Genomic DNA, 24,021 nt, shown 5'->3' on the forward strand with positions numbered 1-24,021 from the left:
TAAACGCTGAGTCATAGGAACGAGTTTAGCCCATGTGCTCGGAGCGACGGAGCCGCCAGCACTCCCACCGTCAGGAGACTCGCGTGCCTATGGGCACGGGCACTGCCACCAGCCGACTCTCCCTGCTGCCCACAGCCCGCCGTGGCCAGCCCACGTGACCATCACATGAAACGGAGGTGACACAGCTTCTGAAAGGCCCATTACACCTTTTCAAGGAACCCTGCGGCCCACGTGGAGTTCTCGCCACTCTGCTGGGTGTGCGTGGAGACCGAAGTCCCCGAGCGGTTATTTAAAAAGCGTGAAACTCAGAAAAAAGAACAAAAGAAGGCAACGTGGAGAAGGAAAGCTCACATGGACTTTTTAAAACATTAACTATACAGTCTTTTATTTCGAGGTTGAAAAAACCCCTTAAATTACTAGGAAAATATTTACAGGATTAGTTCCGCTTTAAGCCGGGGACTGGCTGTGAAGGCACTCAGGGTCCCTGCTGGGCCAGCGGGTGGTGACGGACAGGCGACGGGGCCTGTGGAGTCCAGGAGCGGCCCGGCTCCTGCCTGCGAGTCCGACGGGGGAGCTCACCAGAGCGCCCGGGCCACTTGCTAACAACGAATGACAGGCCTTCTTAGTGTTTAAGAGAAACCATTTTGGGGGGATACCTCTGTAGAATCATTCGTAAAATGGTACGATTAGAAAATTCTTAAAGAAAAAAGTAAACGTGTCTTCCCCAACAAGGGCCGGTGGCCCTGTCCACCGTGGGGACTTGGAGTCCTGGGCTTGGCAAGTCCTGACAGGAGCAGGTGAGCGGCTGGGCTCGGTCCCGCTCCAGCTCTCGCAGGCTGGGTGGCACAGGCTGGGTGGCATGGGCTCGGGGTCCCGCTCCAGCTCCCGCAGGCTGGGCCACAGCGCTTTGGGTCAAAGTGTTGGGGGAGCGCCTTCTGCTCTGGAGAGCGCCCTCTGCTCCTGCTCTGGAGACGAGACTTCAGACACCGATTCCCAGGCATCATCCTCGGCCGGGCTGTCCTGGTCCAGGGCCTCCAGCATGTGCTGAGCCGGGTCCTTTAAATACTGGGCGAGGTGGACACGACACCGTAATGAGTTTACCAGCTCGAAACCCAGACCTCGGGCTCTAGTCTCAGTCGGCACCGTCGCGTGTTCCTCAGGTTCACTTCCTATTCTGTCCCCGAGGAACCACTTCCACACCCTGAGCACCACTCGGCCTGCGCCTGCCTGGCCGCTCTGACCCGGTCAGACCTTGATGGTGACCAAGGGGGTCTCTCTCAGAACAAGCCGGGCCTGCCCGCTGCACTGGGCGCGTTGTGGGGACTCATCCTAGCACAGTGATGGCGAACCTATGTCACCTATGACACGCGAACTCATTTTTTTGGTTGATTTTTGTTAAATGGCATTTAAATATATAAAATAAATATCAAAAATATAAGTCTTTGTTTTACTATGATTGCAAATATCAAAAAAATTTCTATATGTGACACAGCACCAGAGTTAAGTTAGGGTTTTTCAAAATGCTGACACGCTGAGCTCAAAAGGTTCGCCATCACTGGCCTAGCAGGTCGCGGACTGGTCACGCGGGACCTCTCGGTCGGCGGCGGGAGAGCGGGCTCGCTGGCCGCCCGGAAGCAAATACTCGGACGTATTCCATCAGCTTCTAACCATACACGTCCCGACTGAGCTCAGAGGGCCCGGCCGCCTCCCGGAGCCTCGGGGGCTGGGGCTGTGCAGGGAAACAAGATTTTCCTCAAGAGCCCCCAACCTTTCTGTTGCAGGCCTTTGCCATACTAGTAACACCCTCGAACCTGGTGTGCAAAGCCTTGTGCTCACAGCTCTGGGTGCGTTCACTCTAGAAAAATCCCCAGTGCACACGTCTGCCCCGGGACGCACGCTCCTTCCTCGACCTCTGTCCCTGCTGCTCGCATCCCAGCCAGGCCCCCCAGCGTCCCCAGAAAGCACAGGCGCTGTGTTGCCTGAGAGAAGGCCCCCCTGCCTCCAGCTCCTGGCCAGGTCGCCGTTTTGGCTGACCCGGTGCCGTTACATTTTTTAAACTGTGGTAACAGACACATAACGTAAAAGCGATCACGCACCGTCGTTAGGCGTAAGGCTTAGCTGTGTCGAGTACACTGACATTGTTGTGAACCACCGCTCCCTCCATCTCAGTAACTTCCATTTTACAAAACAGACACGCTGTCCTCACTGAACGCGGACTCGCCATCCCCCTCCCAGCTGTCCCCACCCTTCTCCACTGTCTGTGAACTTGAGGACCTGAAGTGCCTCGCGCCAGTGGAGTCACGTGGTTTTCGTCTTTCTGTGATTGGCTGGCTCAGCTCACTGGCCCGATGCCCTCCAGGCCCGTCCATGCAGCAGCGGGGTCAGAGGGTCAGAGCTCCTTCAAGGCGGAGTGGTGTTCTATTGTGTGCGTGTATCACATGCTTATACCCCGTCCCCCCGTTCCCCCCCAGCTCAGGGGCTGTGACTAAGGCTGCTAGCATGCGGTACAGAGCCCGCACCTCTTCTAGCTCTCATCTTTGTCCCTGGTCATCCCCACCTGTCACCCTCCCACCGGCGCGCGCACACACGTACCTCTTCTATCTGCGCCGGGATGCCCGGCGGGGAGTGGAAACAGTGCTTGATCAGGCCCCGGAACCTCAGGATCAGGAAGACGCAGGCACCCGCCAGCCCGGCCAGCGACAGGAAGGTGGCCACGGCGACCAGGACCACTCGCTGCAGCTTGGTGGAGGCTGAAGAAGACACGCGGTGACCGAGGACCGGCCCCGTGACACAAACATGGGGTCATCTTCTCCTGCCCACCGTGTCCCTGTCGCAGGGGCCCTCCCCGCCCCACATGCTCAATCAGTAGCTAGTGAGGCAGCCCCAAGCCAAGCCGAGGCCGGGGGTGTGGCTGCTGACAGCCCTCAGCACCAGCTCGCTCCCCTCCCCTCTGGCTCTCCCCCTACCATCGCCCTTCCCCTAATCCGTGCTCCCCAATTTCACTATTTTAGGGGCATCCTTTTCACAGCTCAGAAAGGGCACCAGAAGGCACATCTTACCGTCTGCTGATGTCTCGTGACAAGACACGTTGCTAAAGTGCCCGGGCCTGCTGAGGTCCTGGGACTTCCAGAGCAGGTGGGCCCGGACCCGGAGGCAGTACTCGCGCAGGGGTTGCAGGTCCCGCAGCACGATGGAGCTGTCCCTGAAGGGGCCTTTCACCTGCGGAGGAGCCCGGACAGCCCAGTGAGCGCCCGACAGAAGGGGCAGCCACGGTCCCTGCTGGGTCGTTCCTTAACCTCATGGTGAAGGGACGCCAAAGAGCAAGGCGTGCGGTTCTGAGAGCTCCCCCCCCCGGCCCCCCCCCCCCCCCCGCAGGGGGCAGGCTGTGTTTTTGTTTTTTTTTGGAGGTAAAATCAGCTTTATGGGGGTTTTACTTTGTGAGCAATTAAAGAGATTTTTAAGAGCAAATTGGATATAAAACATTTTACTTTATAAGTTGACTCAAGTACATAATCCCAAGGAGAATGTTTTAACTCTACATTCTTCTTATTTTTCAATTTCCAAGTTAGGATGATAAAAAGCAAATGATTTGTGGAGTTGTATTTATCACGAGTTGTTGTCTAGATGTTTGTTTATATGACACTGTGGTTAGAAAACCCCGGTTTCTGGCTTTAAATACCCCGTTATCCGCCTACAAGACACCACTTGTTTTGTGAAGCTCAATGAGCAAAGTAAGAGCTGGTGTTAGTCTGGCCCAGAGGACGCTCTAACCGTCCTTTAAGCGTCTCGGGAGGTGGGACACCAGCCCCAGAAGGAACTGGCCAGAGGCACGTGGGCAGGTGCGGAGTTAGCCAACCATTTACCTCAAGGCGCACGGCTACCTGTGAAAGTTCCAGAGCATGAGGACAGGTGCCCTGGCTTCAGGGCTGTTTCAGACCACGAGGCCTCCAGGCCCATCGAAGGCGCACAAACCCAGCAACAGGGGGTCCGCATGGCTGGCCCTGGCCGGCACCAGAACCTGGCGCTCAGCGTGCCCTGCCCCGACCCCACACACACCGGTCAGGGAGGCGTGTGGGACAAGGTTTCATGCCGGACACCTGCTTCCTGCCGGCAGTCTGCTTCTGGCACGTGCCAGGGAGAGGATGCCAACAGCACCAGCCCCAGTAACCCTGGGCACAGGTCTCCATGAGCTTCCCCGCAGACACTGACACGCTGGCATGGCACCCGGTTGTGACAAGGAACTAAGTGTGTCCTGTGAGCCTATGGGGACAGGACTCCGGACGCTGTGCCTGCTTCCCCCTGGGCAGGGCAGCCACCGCTCCCCCTGCTGGCCCTGCCGCGTGTCCTTCCTCAGGGAGGCATCACGGCCCGGGCACAGCTGCGCCGAGTCCCGGGAGCCCCTGAGGGGGTCTGGGCTGTTCTTCGGGACCCCAGCAGACACAGCCGGGCTGGAGGGGCTGGTGGCTTTCGGGGTCCTCTCAGCTCTCGAGCCTTGTGCTCACGGAAGCCCAAAGTTCAGGCGCTCTGGTTGGAGGGGGAGAGGGGCGTGGGCCCCCGGTTCCCACGCAGCTGCTTCACTCCCACCCGAGGAACTGCAGCCCGAGTGGCCCGCGATGGACCTGCTGCAGGTGGCGGGAGCATGGGCGCTGCCACGAGCCTGGTGCGCGTTCCTGGAGGCCGCGTCCTCAGCACGGGCAGCCCTGCCCGCCCCGCGGTACCCACAGCAATTCGCCTGCAGGGCCCGATGCGTGGAGGCAGCCAGAGCCTCCAGCCTGCGCGACAAGTGCAAGGGCAGGACGGCAGCCACGCTGCGGCGAGAGCCACGCTCTCCTGGAGGAGAAACGTGGTCGGGGCCGACACTTCCCGCACCACCTCTCCCGCCTGCTTTTCCAGGCCTTCTGGGTCCCAGGGCCAGATCCTGGCCGCGGGCCTGGGAAACCACACTCTTCTGCTTCCCCTGTGCCCCGAGCCTGTTCTCAGTGGGGTTTGCCTCCCCGAGGTGCCCCACAAAGCCAGGACGAGGAGGGCAAGTGTGAACGACGTGGGAGAAAAGCTGCGCACGAGCAGGCCGAGGCCGGCGGGCGCCCTGCACTGCCAGCTGGGAGCTGCTGGCCCCACGAGCAGGCCCGAGGCCAGTGGTCACCCTGCACTGCCAGCTGGGAGCTGCTGGCCCCACGAGCAGGCCCGAGGCCAGTGGTCACCCTGCACTGCCAGCTGGGAGCTGCTGGCCCCACGAGCAGGCCGAGGCCGGCGGGCGCCCTGCACTGGCCGCTGGGAGCTGCTGGCCCCAGGCAGCCTGAACCTCTGGCTCCTCTCTGTGTAGCAGGTCAGTGGGAAGGTGAAATGAGATGATGCATCTAAGACGCCTGCCCGTGCCAGACGTGAGGAAAGCTCTTGCTCAACACAGCTCTTACTGTAAGATTACGGTAATGTTGAAATTGGGAAACCGTGATGTTCACAGACAAGGAACCTCATTACATGCACCATGGCAGCCAGGCCCCGGGGTGAGATGACAGAGCCGTCCTTCTCCGCCTGCACCACCCAGCAGGGACCAGGCCCTCCGGTCCGACCGCTCTGTCCACGGAATCCCCGCCTCAGTCCCTCGTCACGTGAGCTTCTGACGGGTCCACGCATGTCCTGTTCTCCAGTGGGCCCCGCCTGCTCACACCTCCTGCCCCTCCTCCCAGCGGACTCCTTGCCTGCTCACAGGAGCCTCTGCAAACCGTTCAAACCAGAGGAACTTAAACAGTTAAACCTGGCGGCTGGCGTGGTGGATTCCTTGTAGAGACTGGCCCACTAGAACCTTCTTCAAACTCCAGAGCGTGGCAGAGGCGCCACAAGCCCTGTGTCGGCAAAGCCTGGGCCCCGGGGACGGGAGCGGTGGGACAGAGGGACCCCCCAGTGGAGGGCGGAAGGGAGCCACCGAGTGAGGGGAGGACAGGCCTGCAGGAGGCGGAGCAGAGCCGGCTCAGGTCTCAGGCTGAGGAGACACGGGGCGGCCGGGCCTCGTCCATTTTCTTTTCTAATCCTCACCTGAGGATATTTTCCCACTGATTTTTAGAGAAAGTGGAAGAGAGAGGAAAAGAGAGAGAGGAACATCGATGCGAGAGAAACACATCGATTGGCTGCCTCCTGCATGCACCCCGACCAGGGCCTGGGCCGGGGAGGAGCCTGCAACCCAGGTATGTGCCCTTGACCAGAGTCGAACCCAGAATGATCAGCAGGCCAACAATCTATCCACTGAGCCACACCAGCCAGGGCTGTCCTTGCCATTTTAACGTCTACTTTCTTTCCCTGTATCAGAAACTCCAAGCAAAGAACCTAAAAACATTTAAAAATGCGCTTGCCTGTGGGATTCCGGTCTTTTCCCCGTAATGGACGTAATACAGAAACGTAACCATGGAGGGGTCCGCGATGTTGAAGGGCGGGGACAGCTTGATGACCAGGGAGCCTTCTCCTGGGGTCACCCAGACGTGTCCTGGAGGCCCGATGGTCACTGAAACAGAATCACCAACAGAAACAAAACTATGTTAGCATACGCACGCCGCACTGTATTATACGTAACGTGTGCATGTATTCGATGTTTTATATACGGCCTGTGCGCACACACACACAGCCATTTACAGATGCAACACGGTAGCATTCGGGCTCACGAGACACCGGAGGCTGCTCCGGCACGAGTCCCACTGCGAGGCTGCGGGGGGGAGCCGGGCAGGGCCACCGTGCAGCTCCAGGGGAGGGGTCCGCGCTGTCCACACGGCGGCCCAGACCGAGTCTCTCCGGTCCCCCAGGAGACGCTCAGGTGCCAGCGGCCGAGACCCACATCGGGCAGGCACACGAGCCTCCTTGGCTTAAAAGCAGCAAGAACCAGTACCTCTTATCTTTTTATTTTATTACCAGAGGCCCGGTGCACGAGATTTGTGCAGGGGCGGGGGGTGCCCTCAGCCCACCCTGCACCCTCTCGCAATCTGGAACCTTTCAGGGGATGTCGTCCCCGGGACCGCTAGCTCTTAACTGCCCGCCTGCCTGCCTGATCGCCCCTAACTGCTCGCCTGCCTGCCTGATTTTGCCACTAAAACTCAAGCTGCTTCTTTATTTTTAATATTTATATTTCTTCTTTATTTTTTATTTTAAAAGTCAAGCTCCTTGAGAACATGAGGCGTTTAACATTATTCCACATTCCTTACAGAGAGCTAAGCCTGGTAACACAGCAAACACTTAATACTCTTGGCTTCTGTACAAACACTTCCCAGCCAGGAGTGTTTAATAGGCCGCCTCCAAACACTTGAACTGGAAAACCTAAAAGTAGAGAGCTCAGATTCCAGGCAGCAGGTGCCATTAGCAGGATTTCTATCCCAATTAAACTCTAATTCTGAGCTCTCAACAGTCTGGACAAACTTCCCTTCACTGACTCCAAGGTTTCTTATTTGTCACTGTTCCATTTTCCTTTTTTGAGTTCAGTGTCTTATATCCACATCAGTATCAACGTACCATACAAAACCCACCTGCCAGCCTAGCTGGGCAGGCAGGAGGGAGGTCCATGGCAGCATAGAAAACAGGGGTTCTTGTCCCAAAATAGGAGAAAATGGGTTCACAGTCAAGGAAACAAAATCGAACCCGACATGATCAAGGAGAATGATCTGGACGCTTTGGAACTGCGTCGAGCGGAGGTGCTGTGGGCAGCAGTGCCTCTCGGCTGGCCCAGCAGTCCCTGCAGCAGCCTCGGTTCCTGGGAAGCCGGGGGTCAGGCAGGGCCCAGCTCTTGAGGTTATTTTTATTTTATTATTTTTAAAAAATATATATTTTATTGATTTTTACAGAGAGGAAGGGAGATAGTTAGAAACATCGATGAGAGAGAAACATTGATCAGCTGCCTCCTGCACACCCCCCACTGGGGATGTGCCCACAACCAAGGTACATGCCCTTGACCGGAATCGAACCTGGGACCCTTCAGTCTGAAGGCCGACGCTCTTGAGGTTACGGCTCTCGAGGTTATTTTTAATCATTTTGCTTTTGGGGGAGGAGGGCTTCTGGGCAGCAGCTCCATGGGGGGAACTGGGCGGGTTTCACTTCAGGGTTGGGAGGAGAAGTTGAGTCTGTGGGGCGGGGCCCGCCAGCCCCAAATGTCACAGCTGAGGTTCTTGGAAGTGGCCCAGCCAAGTTCCTTCCTGCCTTCTTCCTGCCCCAACCCCAGGTTTATGGCTTAAAAATCAGGGCACCAGGCTGGGGCTGAGCACCCAGGGGCCTTTGTAAACATGGCAGGTCCAGGCAGGGTGGGGGCAGCCAGAGCCGGGGGAGGGCAGTGCCCATGAGGACAGGGGGCATGGGGTGCATAGAGAGCGCCTGGGAAGGCACATGGGCATTTCTGTAATTACTGTCGGCTGAATCCAGTGGCGTTGGCAGAGCCACGTCCTGGAAACACATCTTGCCAGAGGCAGGCGTGTTGTCAGCCTGACCTTCAGCCCAGGTGCCAGGGGGTGGGTTTTGTTATCTAAATCCAGCCAAGCACCAGGAACAAACATGATTATCCAGGCTCAGCCAGGAGTGACGATGACAAAGAAGCCACAAGAATGCACATCATCTCCTTTGCCTTGGGCTTTAGTAAGACTCCCTGGGATTTTGCTGTATAAAATAAACCCGCTGTATCGGCTCTGGGTCACTGTCTCTCCATCAGAGGACAGCTGTCCCACCGGCCCCAGCTTTTTCCTTCTATCTCTGTCTCTTTCTTTCATTTTCTCAATCCCCAGCAGCCCCGACTCAGGAACGGGACCGCTCTCTAGCCACACTGGACGCGGAAAAGAGGGAAATATTTACAGGGTTGGAGGAGGTAGGCTCCTCTAACACAGACTTAGAGGTACAGAGACTAAGAGAGACAGAGAGGACAGAGATGGGGATAGAAAGAGTGACAGGAAGAGAGACTCAGAGAAAGCAAGAGAGAGAAGGAGACAGAGAAAGATTCACAAAGAAGAGAGACAGGTGGACAGAAAGATGGAGCCCTGCTCTGTGTGAGTCAGCGGGCTGGTGGGGGGTGGGGAGCGGGGCTCGCACGGGATGTACCGTCGTTGTGTTGCACGAGCTGGTCATGCCGCACCAGCTCCTTCAGAGACCCGAACAGGCTGTCGGGCTCGCAAAACCCAAGCCAGTGGCCGAGCGGTAGATGACACAGCACTGGGTATCGCCGTCCACCCCCCCCCCCCCCCCCCCCCCCGAGCAGGCACAGCAGCCCCGTGGCTGCTCTCAGGGATGAGGAAGGTCCCATCCCGCCTGCCGTCCAGCATTTCCTCGGCCTGCGTGCGGTGGATCTTGCCCACATGCCAGGTTCGCTCCTCGTGGAGGGGGAGGGCACGCTCAGGCTCCTGTGTGATTCCCAAGCACTCATTGATTTTCTTCCGCCGGGAGCATTTCTGGGGGAGCCGTACCAGGTCCTGGTCTCCGATCGTGCGCAGCTGCACGAGGTCTGGCTCCAGGCTGCTCAGACGCTGACCGATCTCCCAGCTGTCCGAGGCCTGTGTCCGCAGCTCCTGTTCCCGCTTCGTGCGGCTCTCCTGGATCCCGGTGATGCTAGGCTTACGCCCTTCTGAGCTCAGCAGGACCCTCTGCATCTCTTTTCACTGCCCTCTCGCCAAGCGCTCCAGGTCCTCCTTGGGGTCCAGCCCTGCTCTTCCACGATCTTGATGGTCTCACCGAGGCTGCGATTGCAATGCTTCCTCTGTGCTCCTGGGGGTGCGTGTGCTCCTCCTGGACCGGTCGTACTCGCGGCTTGTCCTCCGCTTCAAACCAAGGTAACAAACAAAACCTTTCATTCTGATCTTCCTCCCCACAAGGCAACAGCAAACCTCAATCGACACCATTTCCCACCAGAAGTCACATCCAAACACGGCGAGACTGAGGCCTATAGGGCCGACTATGCACATGCGCAGTAACGGGCTCACGTTCTAGCGGTGGGCGCCCAGGCGTCCTTCACAATCCCACAATCCTCTAGGCGCCCAGGCGTCCTCCACCATCCCACAATCCTCTGGGCGCCCAGGCGTCCTCCACCATCCCACAATCCTCTAGGCGCCCAGGCGTCCTCCACCATCCCACAATCCTCTAGGCGCCCAGGCGTCCTTCACAATCCCACAATCCTCTAGGCGCCCAGGCGTCCTCCACCATCCCACAATCCTCTGGGCGCCCAGGCGTCCTCCACCATCCCACAATCCTCTAGGCGCCCAGGCGTCCTCCACCATCCCACAATCCTCTGGGCGCCCAGATGTCCTCCACAATCCCACAATCCTCTGGGCGCCCAGGCGTCCTCCACAATCCCACAATCCTCTAGGCGCCCAGGCCTCCGTCCTCCACCATCCCACAATCCTCTGGTCACACACTTCGGCTTTCTCTCCTCAAGTGGTGTTTCCTTCAGTCGTGTTGCCACGTCCAGGGCCTCTGGTTGGAGGATTTTCTGTTCTGTCCTGGCGTTGACAGCTGTTTGCTATTTGGAATCAGTGACGTTTCGGGAGCACAGCCGCTGCCGTGAACACGTCGGTCCCACGCGCACTCGTGAAACAGCCGCCCGCTCAGTCCGCGTCCCGTTCGCAGTGAGGAAGGTCCGGTGCTGGGCCGTTTCCAATCGGCTCTTCCTCTTCCGTCCCCAGCTCACCCCACACCTACCCCCGGGGACCACCCCAACCCGCGGACCCTTAAGACCTCCCCCTCTCGACCTTCCCCATCCAACTCGCAGCCTCTCGCGTTGCCTAGGGGCGCCCCTGACCGCTCCCTGGGGGGCGGGCCAGCCTGGGCGAGGGGCCTGGTGCTCTGGTCTCTGGTCGTTATGGTAGCTGGCTTTATATATATATATATATATTTGTTTTTGTTAAACCTCACACGAGGATATTCTTCCATTGGTTTTTTAGAGAGAGTGGGAGGGAGGGGGAGAGACAGAGAGGAACGTCAGTGTGAGAGACACATCCATTGGCTGCCTCCTGCCCCTGCCGGACTGGGGATCCAGCCTGCAACCGAGGTCCGTGCCCTTGACCGGAATTGAGCCCAAGGACCCTTCAGTCCTCAGGCTGAGGCTCTATCTGTCCACTGAGCCGACCGGCTAGCGCACCACCTCTTGTCATCATTCCACAAGAGTACCGCCCAGCGTCCCCGCCCTGTTCCCAGGACCACTGCGCTCAGCAGAGCCCGGGACAGGCTGCCGACCAGGACGGCAGGCCGCTCGGGCTGAAAGGCGGTGCGCAGCCAGGGCCACGCTGCCCGCTGCAATCCCGCCAGGTTCCAGAGAAGCCGAGAGGAAGGCTAACCAAGATCATTTTCATGCGACGGGAGAGACCTCGGTGGCCCTTCCCTACCGTGTACATCTTGTTATGTAACTGCACGCGCCTTCAAATCCACGTGTCCCCCAGCTTATCAGGATCCAATGCCGAGTATCATCACTGGGAAATATTACCACCAAAGTCTACTGGTCAAGGCTTTTCATGCACTTCACAGGCCAGCCAGGCCGTGACTCATGGTGCTATAAGCGAATGACAACACCATCAAGCAAGCATTTAAACTGTGCCATCTGGCCAGCGTGGCTCAGTAATTAGAGCCTCATGGCACACCAAAGGGTCTTGGGATTTGATTCCCAGTCAAGGGCACACACCTGGGTTGTGGGTGCATGTGGGAGGCAACCAATTGATCTCTCTCTCTCTCTCTCTCTCTCTCCCCCCCCCCCCCGCCTCCCCCCGGCCTCCAACTCTCTGAAAAAGCAATGGAAAAAATATCCCCAGGTGAGGAGTAACAAGAAATAAAATGTACAATTAACCAAATGAACTCCGGGAACAGTGCAAGTCTGGCCCTCCAAGCTCTAAGAGGCTGCTTATGCAGACGTCACACACGCAGACGTCATACAGGCAGACGTCACACACGCAGACATCATCCAGGCAGACGTCACACATGCAGACATACACGCAGATGTCACACATGAGGACATACACGCAGATGTCACACACGCAGACATCATACATGCAGACATGCATGCAGGTGTCACACGCAGACATCACACATGCAGACAACATGCATGCAGGTGTCACACACGCAGACATCACACATGCAGACAACATGCATGCAGGTGTCACGTGCAGACATCATACAGGCAGACATCACACAAGACATACACGCAGATGTCACACACGCAGACATCACACATGCAGACCACATGCACGCAGGTGTCACACATGCAGATGTCACACATGCAGACGTCACACACGCAGACGATCACAGCGCTGTGAGAGGCTGTGTTCATGACAGTGGCCTGACACCCCTTGCCCTGCGCGCTCCCCTGGGGGGGGTCAGGCGTATGGTCAGCACCCTCCTCTCTATGCCGAGTCACCAGTCCCTACGGGCTTCCCCTGCGCCCTCCGAGCACCTGCTCTGCTGGAGGAGCTGATCCTGACGGGACAGGGACAGGGACGGGGGGCCGGCCCGCTGAGGGCGAGAGGAGGTGGCAACGGGCCGCGAGCGACAGCTCACTCACGGACCCTGCTCGCAGGTGCTGCCACCAGCTTTCCTTTTATTTTTATTTATTTATTTTTTAAATATGTTGTTTATTGATTTTAGAGAGAGGGGAAGGGAGAGGAAGAGATAGAAACATCAATGAGAGAGAAATATCATGGACCGGCTGCCTCTTGCATGTCCCCCACAGGGGACCAAACCTACAACCCAGGCGTGTGCCCTGACTGGGAATCGAACTGGTGACCTCTTGCTTCTGGGTGGATGCTCAACAGCTGAGCTATAGTGCCAGGCTCCAGCTTCCCTTTTTCAGAGCAATGGCTGGGGCCCCTGCTGCTTGGGCACCCTCCACAAGGCAGTCTCTAGACCAGTGGTTCTCAACCTTCCTAATGCCACGACCCTTTAGTACAGTTCCTCATGTTGTGGTGACCCCCAATTTCATTGTTACAAATTGAACATAATTAAAGCATAGTGATGAATCACAAAAACAATATGTAATTATATATGTGTTTTCCGATGGTCTTAGGCAACCCCTGTGAAAGGGTCGTTCAACCCCCAAAGGGGTCGCGACCCACAGGTTGAGAACCGCTGACTCTAGACTTTTCCGTGACTTACCCACGGAGAGGCGTGGTGTCTGGGAACCAGGCCGGGCCAAGCACTTACTTGCTGCCATGTCTGCGCCCGAAGACCTGCCCTTCTGCAGGGCGTCCCCGGCCTGGATTCTGTCACCAACTGACAAGCCGTCTCCCAAGGGACCCGGGCCTTTGCTCAGCGCTGACCACCGGACTGGCTGTGGACAGCAGTGGCCCTGTCCTGAGCGACTACACACCAGGCAGCATGGACGTCACCGTGTCCACCAGATGGCACAGCAGCCACAGGAGGTGACCCCACGGCCCAGAGCAGGAAACGAAGCCCCGTGACAGCCAATGAGTGGCAGAGCTGGGTTGTGAACCTGCTCTGTGTGATGCCAGCTCCTTCCACCTCTAGCACTGGGGGACCATCGTCACGCTGCTCGCTCATCCCCCTCCACCTGAGGGGACGGCAGCACTGGGGTCAGCTGCCCCTGCACGGCCCCCACTGGGGAAGAGCAAGCCCGCAACCCGGCATGTGCCCTGCCTGGGAACCGAACCCTGACCTCCAGGGTCAAGGCTCGGCCATTGAGCCACACCGGCGGGGCCTCTCTGGATTATTCTGATTGAATCTCAGACATTACATCATCTTATCTGTAAATACTTCAGTATGTATCTCTAAACAATAGGACCCCTTTTAAAAAACAAACGAAATACCATTCTAACACCTGACACAGATGAATAATAACGGCTCAACGTATCGTCAAATACCCAGGCAGTAGTCCCATCTCCCCAAGGGCCTCACACCCCTGTTTGTTTACATCGGGATCTCCGTCACCTCCACCCTTCATGTTGCATGAACCACAGTCACGAGTGGAAAACGACCCCTCGAAGAAACACACGAGCAAGCAGGGACCGCCTGGGAGCACGTGTTTCATCAGTCATTCAACAGGCATTCCCTGTGCATGTCCCACGTGCCAGGCACTGCCCATGCAGAATTAAAGTCTTTCTAGAACATAAAGGAAGCTGTGCCAGGTCAGGGGAGGGAGACCGAGCCGCCCACACACCAGGACCCATCGGACGAGGCCAGCACACCTTTTAGTAAAGGCTGGAGCAAACCCCGGCTTTGCAGGCCAGACATCCGATGCAGCCAAGGCAGCTAAGGCAGCTAATGCAGCCAGCTAGAAGCCGGTGTGGCTGCGGAGCAATAAAACTTTATTTATAAAGACAGGCGGTGGGCCGGGCTTGGCCTGCGGGCAGTAGTTTGCCAGGCCCTGGCCTAAGCAAGTCGCAGGCCCTGAGCACGAGGTGGGCGGCCAGGCCCGGGGTCACACCCATCACAGCCAGCACCTGGGTGTGCCGTGCGCCCACCTCTCTGCTGGCGGCTCAGGGTGAGAGGCAGGACCCGGACACAGCCCGGGGGAGAGGGACTCGAGGGGACGCTGACAGGCAGCCCGTGCTCACCGTTGCGGTAGTGCTGGAACCAGGGCACCGAGGCCCAGGCGGAGGCGCGCTCCGGCAGCCCCGGCAGCTCGGCCCGGACGCGCAGGGAGACGTTGAAGTAGCGCAGGAAACCCGGGGACTGTCCAGTGGGGGTGAAGTCACACTCGGTCGCCGAGATCTTCGAACAGTTCACCCCGACGCTGCTCACCGTGACGTCGGACCACTCGCGGCTGCTGGGGCTGGAACGACAGACGGAGCTCAGGTCCCAGAAGCGCTTCTCGGTGGCACAACCCCCTCCTCGGGGCTGAATGGGATCACAGGCCGTACGTTTCCCGCTTACAGTGCGTGACTCTGACTCTCCGCGTATCCAACTGGGGGGACCACCTGCGCACCACCCCGCTCAGAAGGTTTCACCTCCCCGAGCCCGGTGCCCGTTAGCAGTCACCCCTTCTCCTCAGCCCCGGGCCCTAGGCAACCACCGACCTACTTCCTGTCTCTACGGACTCGCCTGTTCCAGACATTTCCTATAAATGGGTCAAACACTGAGTCATCTTTCGTGAGAAGCTCTTTTCCCTTAGCATGTTTTCGAGCGTGACATATGTTGCAGCACTTGTCAGTATGTCAGCCCTTCTAATGGCTGAACAATGGCCCAATGACATCCCCTCGTAGGAGCACACGGCGTCTTGTTGGTCCACTCATCTGTTGATAGGCATGTGGGTGGTTTCCGCTCATAATTATAGAAAAGCCTCAATATTATTAGTGTAACTGAAATATCCCAAACACGTTAAAGAATCTAAAACAAAGGAAAAGCAAAGCCCTTTCTCTTCATTGAATTTGCAACTGGAAACAAAAGCAGCCTAGAAGGTGTGGCCCAGTGGATAGAGCGCCGGCCTGCGGACTGAAGGCTCCCGGGTTCGATTCTGGTCAAGGGCACATGCCCCAGTTGCAGTCTCGATCCGCAGTAGAAAGCATGCAAGAGGCAGCCGGTCAATGATTCTCTCTCATCATTGATGTTTCTATCTCTCTCTCTCCCTCTCCCTTCCTCTCTGAAATCAATAAAAACATATTAAAAACAAACAAACCAAAAAGCAGCCTGTGTGAGTTTTTAGAGGCCCCGTAACTTTTCCCAACAGGGACGTTCACTATCACCCCAGCCTTTTTCTTTTTCCAAAACCAGCCTCTATAATCTGAAATTTCCTACAAAATGCTTTCCGAAAGAAGGCAAGGTGAGATAAGGTGGTCTATACCAGGCAACTGTCAGCAGCTCTTAGAACATATTCTAACAGCCCTGGCCAGGTGGCTCCGCGGGCTGGAGCAGCATCCTGTACACCAAAAGGTTGCAGGTTTGATTCCCCGTCAGGGCACATAACCAAGTTTCGTGTTTAATCCCCAGTCGGAGTGTGTACGGGAAGCAGCAACTGATTGATATTTCTCTCTCATATCGATGTTCCTCTTTCTCTCCCTTCCCCTCTCTCTAAAACTAAAAAATCAATACACATCCTTGGTAAGGATGCAAATCGACCGACCAGTTGGTGGGGGGCGGGGCTGGTAAGCGGGCAATGCCAGGCCAGCCAAGGCAAGTGCCAGTGGACAGAGGGAGCGGACGGCGATCAGGGGGTGGCAATGACCAGAGGTGGCGGAGGGGCGATCACGGGTGGGCCCAGGCCAGCCACTCGCTGGCCCTCCCCGATCGGCCCACTGGTCGCCTCCCACAGAGGGAGGCCAGACTGCGGCTTAGGCCCATTCCCCAGGGTGAGCGGGCCTAAGCCGTCAGTCGGGCATCCCCTGAGGGCTCCCGGACTCCAAGAGGGTACAGGCGGGCTGAGGGACGCCCCGAGTGCACAAATTTTCGTGCACCGGGCCTCTGGTGTGTGTGTGTGTGTGTGTGTGTGTGTGTGTGTATATTTCTAATATTTACAAGCACTCACTTGGTCAACCCACAAGTGTACTTCCGCGTTCAAGGTTACGGACTTCTAGTCAGTAAGTCAGCTGGGACTGCCCCTTGCTGAAACCTCGTTGTGCCCTAGGATACAATGTTTCCTGACCACTGGGTAGGGCAGCTTCTGGCCTGACGCCAGCAAGGCACAGAGCCCACCTTCAGGGGACACTGGGCTTGAAGCTCTGCTGTCACCTTTGAACACAGGGTCTCACTGTTTCATTCCCAATGGGCCCTGCAGGTTATGCTGTTGGTCCCAGTGGGCTGGTCCGTTTATTAGAAACTAGAGGCCCAGCGCACGAAAGCGTGAACAGGTAGGGCCCCCAGGCCTAGCCTGCCATCAGGGCCACCTTCCGCCCGCTCGCCAGCCCCCAGTCCCGCCCCACCGCCACCCAACCCGGTTCCCCGTGGTACCCCCGTTCGCCATCGATCGAAGCCTGTGGGCCGGGGGGAGGGACCAAGAGGTGATCAATGCACCTCAGCGACTGGTCGATTGGTTGTTCTGGTCATTACGCCGTTATGGTCGCTGGGCTCTTATTATATAGGATGATCACGTTGGTAATATATATAATTCCTTGAGGGGTAAATATGATTCAGAGATAACCTTAAACCCCAATTTAGAATCTGTTTTTAAGCAGATATTATTTGTAAATATATTTTCATTGATTTCACAGAGCAAGGGAGAGAGAGACAGAAACATCAATGATGAGAGAGAATCACTGATTGGCTGCCTCCTGCATGTCCCCAACTGGGGATGGAGTCCGCAACCCTGGCCTGTGCCTTTGACCAGAACAGAACCAGGACCCTTCAGTCCGCAGGCTGACGATCTATCCACTGAGTCAAACCGGCCGGGGTTGAGCAGATATTTTTGCAGTGGACATTTAAAGATGAAAAAGAAATCATCTGGAAACCCACTCCTCTAACACCTTTTCCCCGGGGTCTCTGCCTGGTGGGACCATAGACACATCCCAAATATTACACAGTTGCAACTGTTACCGACGACGCACAATTATCATTTTTAGTGGTTGCCCACCGTTCAGCTCCACGTTCCTATGACCCAATTTGCCACTCTTCTGTGAAAGGCTATGAATACACACTTCGGTGTCTATCTTCATGAACACAGGTTTCATACCCCCCCCGTGGTGGAGGTGGGGAGCGGTGGCTGTATCATCTGCCCAGGGTCAAGCATGCGGACATGTCTGTGGCTCTGAATGGACAGGATTCCTCTCCGAGGGCTGGTGAGATGCCCCCACACTGTACCTGCCAACCCCGTTCCCACACACCCAGGGAGGGACCATTTCGTCCACGGTGGTTTAAAAGGGCTCACCCAATAGTGTCACTTACAAGTGACAACTGAGGACTTGCGTTTGCCTTTCTATTCCCCGAAACCGATGCATCACCTCCACCACCCTGAGAAGCCGTGTGGTCAGATGGCGGGGTTCTCGGTGAGTGGGAGGTGGGGGACCTCTGTCCTTGCAGGGCCAGCAGCCCGAGAGGAAGCTGTGCTCCCGCGGGCTTGCTTACAGTCCTGCCCAGGGGCGAGACGCGGTGGCCCAGCGCCCGCAGCCCCCGCCCCCCAACCCCCCCCGCCCCCGCAGCTCCCGCGGCCCCCACAGAAACATCACTTACTATTTGAACTGCACCTGGTACACCACCGGCCCCGCCTCGTGGCTCAGCGACCCCGGCTCCCAGCTCAGGACCTGCTCCGTGTTGTAGAGCCGAATCTTCGGGTTCTGAGGAGCAGGCAGCTGGGAGGGAGAGTCTTGAAAGGGACCCAGGACAGGAGGAGGGAGAGCGGGGAGGAAAGGAGACAAAGGAGAAAATCAGTCACAAACGTTGAAACGCACGCTGTGGAAGCTCTCACCCGGCTCCGGTTCGTCCCAGCTTAGAAACGGCATTGCCTGATCGCCCTGGCTGCCCTCGCCACTGGGACTAGAGATGGCACCACCGACACGGTCCCTGGGGAAGTGGGTGCGGGCTGCCTCCCCACCTGCCGGCCGCCTTCCCGCCTGCCGGCCCTCCACGCAGGCCCTGGGCTAGGAGTCTGGCCGGCCCGGAACGCCTGCTTGTCCCTGCGAGTGCGACTGCACAGGTAACCTGCCAGCGGGCCTCCGTTTCTTTCTTTTATTAAAAAACTAGGGGTCCAGTGCACAAAATTCATGCACAGAGTGGGGGTCCGGCCTGCACCCTCTCCAATCTGGGACCCCTTGGAGGATGTCTGACTGCCCTCTCACAATCTGGGACCGCTGGCTTCTAACCGCTCACCTGCCTGCTGGCCTAATCGCCCCCAACTGCCCGCCCTGCTGGCCTTCTTGTCCCCAACTGCCCCCACCACCGGCCTGATCACCCCCAACTGCCCTTCCCCCACCAGCCTGATCGCTCCCAACCACCCTCCCCCCACCAGCCTGATCGCCCCCAACCGCTTCTGCCTCGGCCCCGCCACCATGGCTTTGTCCAGAAGGACATCTGGAAGGTCTCCCGGTCTAATTATCATATTACCCTTTTATTAGTATAGATATATATATCTTTTTTTAAATATATTTTATTGATTTTTCACAGAGAGGAAGGGAGAGGGATAGAGAGTTAGAAACATCGATGAGAGAGAAACATCAATCAGCTGCCTCCTGCACACACCCTACTGGGGATGTGCCCACAACCAAGGTACATGCCCTTGACCGGAATCGAACCTGGGACCTTTCAGTCCACAGGCCGACGCTCTACCCACTGAGCCAAACCGGTTAGGGCAGTATAGATATATTTTTATTGACCTCAGAGGAAGGGAGAGGGAGAGAGAGCACGAAACATCAATGATGAGAGAGAATCATGGATTAGCTGTCTCCTGCACACCCCCTACTGCAGGGATTAGCTGCCTCCTGCACGCCCCCTACTGCAGGGATTAGCTGTCTCCTGCACCCCCCTACTGCAGGGATTAGCTGTCTCCTGCACACCCCTACTGCAGGGATTAGCTGCCTCCTGCACACCCCCAACAACCCTTCAGTCCCAAGGCTGATGCTCTATCCACTGAGCCAAACGGCCAGGGCCTTGCCCTCCTGTTTACACAGCCTCATCTCCATGGCTAAGAGCCTCCTCTGACTGAACCAGCAACACGTGTCCGAATTCACACCAGGCCTCCTGCCCTCCAGGCAGCCCACCCTGCCCCATCCGGCTTGCTGTGACCCCTGCTGAGCAGCGGGGGGAGCCCACCCCCATCGCAAACTCTCAGACCCCGGGTACTGCCTCTCCCCTTTCCCATCAATGCTGGAACACATCACCACCAGCGCCCAGACTATGCGCTCAGCTCCGGAGGCCGGAAGCCAGGCTTGACACAGGCCGCGCGGGGCGAGGTACGAGGCGGATTCCCGGTGGGGTTTGGGGGGGTGGGGGGAAGGGGCCTCGCCCTGTGCCGGCCGCGTGCTGCCACCCGGCTGGCCCTGCTCACCGCCTCCCTCTCCCACCTTCCAAGCACCTTGTGAGCCTACGGGGCCCAGGGAGCCCAGCGCTCCAGGTCCCCCCTCCCGGGACCTTTAACGCGACCACATCTGTGAAGTCCCGTTTGCCCTGGAGAGGAACCGGCCGCGGACATCTCAGGCGCCCTGCTTCTGCCTGTCCACCTCTGCCCGGAGGAGCCAGCAGAGAGCCCTCCCCCGGCCCTCCCCTGACGCCCCGACACCCCTACTAGACAGTCAGCTAAGATAAGACGGGAGGCCCGGAGCCCGGGGTGTGTGTGTGTGTGTGTGTGTGTGTGTGTGTGTAGGATGGGGGGCAGCGGTGCAGAGGGGGCCAGGGCCCCGGGAGCCTCCGCTCTCCCCTGCTGCGCTCTGAGGGGTGCAGAGGGACCCAGTTCTGCTCCTGGGGTGCGGGTTCTTGGAACCCCCTCACCACATTCAGAGGAGAACGCGAGTTTCCAGGGAAGTACCGGCCGGTCTCATTGACCACACGCCGGCCCAGCCCCAGGCCCGCCTCACACTCCCTGCGTTCAGCCTGCGTGGCCTGCTTCCCGCATCGCTCTGACCCTAGAGAAGTGACCATCTGGGCTCACACCCATGTCGGCACACTCCAGCCCGAGGTCCCTGCCGCGGCTGGCGGCCCAGGCACAGAGGGTCCCGGGTCTGGGCACGTGCGGGAGGCAACCAACTGATGTCTCTCTCTCACATCGACGTTTCTCTCCCTGTCTCTCCCCTCCCTTCCACTCTCTCTAAAAATCAATGGAAAAATATCCTCTGAAGAGGATTAACCAAAAAAAAAAAAGGAAAAGAAAAAGAAAAAAAAGGCTATCCTGGGTCTCAACAATAGTGTTTTGTTTTTTAAATATGTTTGTACTGATTTCAGAGAGAAGGGAGAGGGAGAGAGAGAAACATCAATGATGAGAGAGAATCACTGATCGGCTGCCTCCTGCACGCCCCACACTGGGGATCGAGCCCGAAACCTGGGCCTGTGTCCTGACCGGGAATCAAACCGTGACCTCCTGGTTCATAGATTGACGCTCAACCACTGAGCCATGCCGGCCGGGCTCAATTTAACACACATCACACACAGATCATAAAATAAAGTACAATTATCATTAAAACTATTTAATCTTGACAACTGAAGACCCTTCAGGCTCTTGACATCCGTGAGCCACATGGTGGCTACCGATCATGACCATTGGTGAGCCCGCCCCCAGCACCCTGCAGGCCAGAGGTCAGAATACAGCCCCGAGTCCGGCCGGAGCTGGAAGTGGCTCCTTCAGGAGACACTGAAGTCAGCTTGTGTGTGCAGACCACTGGTCTCTTCCAAAAAGGAGCGGCTTGGTCTCTTTGGGGGGAAACTGGGGCTGTTGCCCACTTCAAAAGAAGGGCTGGGAAATTAAGAAAGAGGGTGTACATGCAGCCGCAGCCCCTGGCTGCCCAGGAGAGCGGCCCCACAACGGGGATCCTCACCATTGTTTAGTGTGTGCCCCCAACACCCCAGGCGTTTCCACTGCGGAAAGTGTGGTGTCAGGGCCAGCCTGACAGGGTTGAGCCGGGCTGAGGCAGGGAGGTGGGAATTGAGAAAAGAAAGAAAGACAGGAAAGCGGGATCGGGAGGACCCCAGTTCTCTTGATGAACTGAAGCAACTTTATTAGCCACACAATCCTATTTATACATAACACACTGAATAGGAGGTCTGTCAAGAGGAATGTATTCTTTGTTCCTCTTAATCTCTAAGGGAGGGACACAGCAGAAGGACAAGTTCTCAGTACAGCATATCTCAGTAAACAGTTACAGTCTTCTTAGTAAGCTATGAGAGGCTGTTCTCATTCCACAAATGTTGCTCTTATTCTACTGATAAACGCCATCCAAACAAGTCTGGGAAAACTGTGTGGGTGAGAACCCAGCCTTGCTAGCCCCTTCAGGTGCAAGGACCTTGCCAGCTTACATCTGGCCCCCAACAGTGTGGGCGAACGGGAGCGACTCCAGGCGGACCCATTTGCCATGGTTTTCTGTCGCTGGGGAGCGACCGTCTTTCTAAGCACATTGGGAGCTTTGTATATTCAAGTCAGCAAGTCCCGGTAAGAGTTCCGTGGCACGGCCCGGTCCGAAATTCCGGTCCGAAATTCGGCAGCAGCTGTGGCCGTGCACACAGAGCCTTACTGCTTCAGCGCTGTACAATCACATCACTCAGGAGTCGGCTGACTGAGTGCATTTAATGCTGTCGATTCGTTTTCTAACCAGAGCAACTGGCCGCCACTTAAAGCGGGGGTGGGGGCCTTTCTCTGCCAAGGGCCATTTGCATATTTACAGCATCATTTGCTCAGAGAATCGCTCGATGTAAGTTTATGTTGCTCTGAAAAAAACTCCTAGATTTATTGCATTTCGATTCCGCCTTCAACTGCTTTGGCAGAGCCAGACCCAACGATTTCTTGGGCCTTATATGGCCCGTGGGCTGGACGTTCCCCACCCTTGACTTAAAGGGTCACTACAAATTGGGTCGGGGCCAATATTTGACACATATTATCCCTAAAACAACTCCAAGGGGAGACAGTGTAAGTCTCCCTTTAAAAACTGTGTTTCCGCCCTGACCGGTTTGGCTCAGTGGATAGAGCGTCAGCCTGCGGACTGAAGGGTCCCGGGTTCGATTCCGGCCAAGGACATGTACCTTGGTTGTGGGCACATCCCCAGTAGGGCGTGGAGGAGGCAGCTCATCGATGTTTCTAACTCTCTATCCCTCTCCCTTCTCTGTAAAAAATCAATAAAAATATATTTTTTTAAAAATGTGTTTCCAATACTCTCTTTTTTATTTTTTATATATATTTTTATTGATTTCAGAGAGAAAGGGAGAGGGAGAGAGAGATAGAAACATCAACGATGAAAGAGAATCACTTATCAGCTGCCTTCTGCACGCCCCACACTGGAGATGGAGCCCACAACCCGGGCCTGTGCCCTTGACCGGAATCGAACCCGGGACCCTTCCGTCCGCAGGCCGACGCGCTATCCACTGAGCCACACCGGCGAGGGCTGCTCTTATTTCCCCCTCTGACCATAGGAACAGCCTCACGGCCACCGAAGGGCACGTGTGAACCGTGGACAAGTGCAGGCGTCGCTCTGCAATCCCTGCGCCATCAGCCGCAGCTTCCACGCCTCCCTCACCTCTGGGCGCACAGGCCCCGCCTGGGGCCCCTGGCCCGCTCCATTAGTCGGTTAATTACCGACACCGTGCCAACCCCAAACCTCCTCTGGGGGAGGCCCGGAAGGGCGGGCGGGCTTCCCGGGAACCCAGGGCGCCGGGCAGTCCGGGGCCAGGCCGCTCGCAGGGCTCGGAATCCAAGGCCCTGGCGAGGCTGCGGGGAGAGGAACCGTCAGACCTTCCGAGTGTGGCCCCACCTGGCACCTGCCTCTCCCGGGGAAAGAACCGGCGGAACCCGCACCCGCCGCTTTCCTCTCCGGTCCGGCCCGGAGTGCCGAGGCCCGAGGAGGCTGCGGCCGGAGGGGCTGTCCGGCGGGCTCCGCTGCCCCCGCCCCAATACGACACAACTCGGGGGCCGGTATTCCGGGGAGCTGCCCCATCGATCTGACCCTGGGGCAGCGGCCATCGGGGTCTCACACCCACTCCCGACGCGCGGCCGGCGGCCCGGGTCCCCTCCCACTCGGCCCCGGGGAAGCCGCCGGGCCGGGCGTCGCTGGGGAAGAGCCAGGACGAGCCCTGCGGCCGGCGGCCCAGCCCCGGCCCGGTCCCGGCTCCTTTGTTCACTCTGAGCGGCTGGAGGCGCTGCGCAGCCTCTGCCCTCGGCTCCTCCGTCCGCGGCTGGTCCCCCCCCGCCCCCCGGCTCCCTGTGCCCCCAACTCCCGGGCTCCCCGCGCCCCCGCCCGATCCCCGGGCTCCGCGCGCCCCCACCGCGCGCCCCCGCCCAACCCGGGCCCCCGCCGCGGCGCTGCTCCGTGAGGCCGGGGAGGCCGCTTACCTGCCGGGGCCGCGACGCGGACGTGCAGCAGCAGCAGCAGCAGCAGCGGCGGCCACAGCAGCGGCGGCCGCATGGCCCGGGCTCTCGGCCGCGGGCTCGGTGGTGGCTCAGGGGGGGCCCGGCCCCGGCACCGGGTCCGCCGAGCCGCTGAGGTCGCCGCGGCAGCGGCCCTGGGAGCGCAG

General features: G+C 57.9%; 1 protein-coding gene across 1 annotated transcript; it reads right to left on the reverse strand.

The window, feature by feature from the left end:
- Positions 1–357: 357 nt before the first annotated feature.
- Positions 358–24,021, reverse strand: IFNGR2 (interferon gamma receptor 2). The gene is made up of 7 exons (XM_070407274.1): positions 23,840–24,021; positions 18,049–18,181; positions 14,505–14,722; positions 6,348–6,496; positions 3,060–3,219; positions 2,593–2,750; positions 358–1,065 (listed from the first exon to the last, which is right to left on the reverse strand). The coding sequence occupies exons 1-7, from the start codon at positions 23,910–23,912 to the stop codon at positions 913–915; spliced, it is 1,044 nt and encodes a 347-aa protein (XP_070263375.1). The 5' UTR covers positions 23,913–24,021; the 3' UTR covers positions 358–912.

Source organism: Myotis yumanensis, unplaced genomic scaffold (assembly GCF_028538775.1).
Source record: "Myotis yumanensis isolate MYYU_CA2020_CCGP unplaced genomic scaffold, mMyoYum1.0.hap1 SCAF_2, whole genome shotgun sequence".
Classification (NCBI taxonomy): domain Eukaryota; kingdom Metazoa; phylum Chordata; class Mammalia; order Chiroptera; family Vespertilionidae; genus Myotis; species Myotis yumanensis.